This window comes from Apteryx rowi, unplaced genomic scaffold, assembly GCF_003343035.1.
Source record: "Apteryx rowi isolate R43461 unplaced genomic scaffold, aptRow1 scaffold_3, whole genome shotgun sequence".
In the NCBI taxonomy this organism is placed as follows: Eukaryota; Metazoa; Chordata; class Aves; order Apterygiformes; family Apterygidae; genus Apteryx; species Apteryx rowi.
Genome location: NW_020449418.1, coordinates 8363913 through 8366003, shown reverse-complemented (window position 1 = coordinate 8366003; position 2091 = coordinate 8363913). Strand labels below are relative to the sequence as shown.

Sequence of the window (2091 nt, the reverse complement as noted above, 5' to 3'; positions counted from 1 at the left end):
GCCGGTGCGCCTGCGGGCCGGCGCCCACGCCGGCGAGGGCCGCGTGGAGGTGCTGCGCGACGGGCAGTGGGGCACCGTGTGCGACAAGCGGTGGGACCTGCTCGCGGCCAGCGTGGTGTGTCGGCAGCTGGGCTACGGGACGGCGAAGCAGGCCCTGGCGGGAGCCCGGATGGGCCAAGGTGAGACAGCCAGCGGGGCATGGGGCTCGGGACACCGGTGTGCTCGGAGGGACCTCCAGGGGGGAAAGATCCCCCTGTTTACTGGGTGCTGCTGGAGTGTCCTGGGGTGCCCGGCAGCCCCCGGCTGTGCTGCAGCGGCCCTGTGGGATAAGGGCTCCCCAGCCTGCCAGGAGCAGCCCTGTGCCCGTGGGGGACCCCAGGCGGGCGGGTTGCGGGGGGTCCAGGAGGAGAGGGAGCTGTGACGCTGCCTCTGCTGCAGGCCTGGGGCCCATCCACATGAGCGAGGTGCGCTGCACCGGCCACGAGCGCTCCCTGGGCGAGTGCCGCTTCCAGGACGCCGAGCAGAGCGGGTGCCGGCACGAGGCCGACGCTGCCGTCCGCTGCCACGTGCCCCACACGGACTTCCAGAGCCAGGTGAGCCCCTGCCTCCCCCCCCCCCAGCACCCGGTGAGCCCCAGATGTCCGGTTGTTGCCCCACCACCCCAACCTCCCTGCCCAGCTGATGCTCAGAAGGGCCCTGGGGTGGCCTTGGGCATCGAGGACACGCGGGGCAGCACAAGCCATGTTGACGTGGCTGCAGGACAAGCCGGTGGGAAAGGTGGTTTTGGGGGAAGAAGAGCAAGGTGGAGATATTCGTCTGGGTGCATGGGGCTACCTACCCCACTGCAGCTCTGGGTGAAGGGCAACACATGCCGGCTCAGCCCTGCTCTGCTCCCAGGTGCGGTTGGCGGGGGGCCGCAGCCCCGAGGAGGGTGTCGTGGAGGTGCTGGTGCCGGTGCGGGGGACGCTGAAGTGGGGCGCTGTGTGCGGCGCTCAGTGGGGGCTGAACGAGGCCATGGTCGTCTGCAGGCAGCTGGGGCTGGGCTTCGCCAGCCATGCCCTCCAGGTGAGTGGGGTGCCAGTCCGGGGGCGCACGGGGTGCCTGGCACGGGCTTGCTGGGAGATGGGCTCAGCCAGCTGGGACAGCCCTGGGGGACGGGGGGGACATGGCCACTTCAAGCCCCAGGTGGCAGTCCTGGGGCAGGGGGGTGCTGCTGCTGCTGGGACGGTGTTTGGGAGCCAGGATGGGTGCTGGGGGTACTGAGCGCTGCGCTCCTCCCCTGCCCAGGAGACGTGGTACTGGGCCGGCAGCCCCGAGGCCTCCGAGGTGGTGATGAGCGGGGTGCGCTGCACGGGCACCGAGCTGGCCCTCCAGCAGTGCCAGCGCCACGGCCCCGTGCACTGCCCCACCGGCGGGGGACGCTTCTCGGCAGGGGTCACCTGCACCACCCGTGAGTACTGGGGAGCAGGATGCAGCCCCTCTCCCGGGACTCAACCAGGGATGGAGCATGGTCCTCCCTGCAAGCACTGGGGTGCTGCACGGCATGGGGAACCACCTGCCCCGTCCCCACCGTGCCAGACGCTCCGGACCTGGTAATGAACGCCCAGCTGGTGCAGGAGACGGCCTACCTGGAGGACCGCCCGCTGGGGCTGCTGTACTGCGCCCACGAGGAGCGCTGCCTCTCCCAGTCGGCCGACCACATGCAGTGGCCCTACGGCCACCGCCGCCTGCTCCGCTTCTCCTCGCAGATCCACAACCTGGGCAGAGCCGATTTCCGGCCCCGGATGGGGCGGCACGCCTGGACCTGGCACCAGTGCCACCAGTGAGCATCCCTCGCGCAGTGGGCCCAGGGCTGCCACCGTGGTGGGCGCAGGCAGAGCCCTGCCAGGGCTGGCTGCCCTCACGGGGCGCCCGCTCGGCCCCGGCCGGCTGCGTGTCTGCCGCGCAGCCTCCGCTGCAGAGGCCGGCCCGCCCGGGGTAATGAGCAGCGTCCGCACCGGCACTGTCATTACGGCTTTATTTGGATTCAAGGCTGCAATTTGCACGGAGCCACTTGCTTCTAGGTGCTGCCTGCTCCCAGCTCAGCCCCTG

The 2091-nt window shown here is 71.0% G+C and overlaps 1 protein-coding gene across 1 annotated transcript in view; it reads left to right on the top strand.

Annotated features, from left to right (window-relative positions):
• LOXL4 (lysyl oxidase like 4) overlaps positions 1-2091 on the top strand; it is a 5732-nt gene that overhangs the window by 2504 nt on the left and 1137 nt on the right. The window contains exons 6-11 of the mRNA XM_026069691.1: positions 1-179; positions 439-593; positions 898-1065; positions 1288-1450; positions 1579-1822; positions 2032-2063. The exon at positions 1-179 is cut by the window's left edge and continues 26 nt beyond it. Of these exons, the coding sequence (XP_025925476.1) occupies positions 1-179; positions 439-593; positions 898-1065; positions 1288-1450; positions 1579-1822; positions 2032-2063 (941 nt within the window). The remainder of the gene's footprint in view (positions 180-438; positions 594-897; positions 1066-1287; positions 1451-1578; positions 1823-2031; positions 2064-2091) is intronic.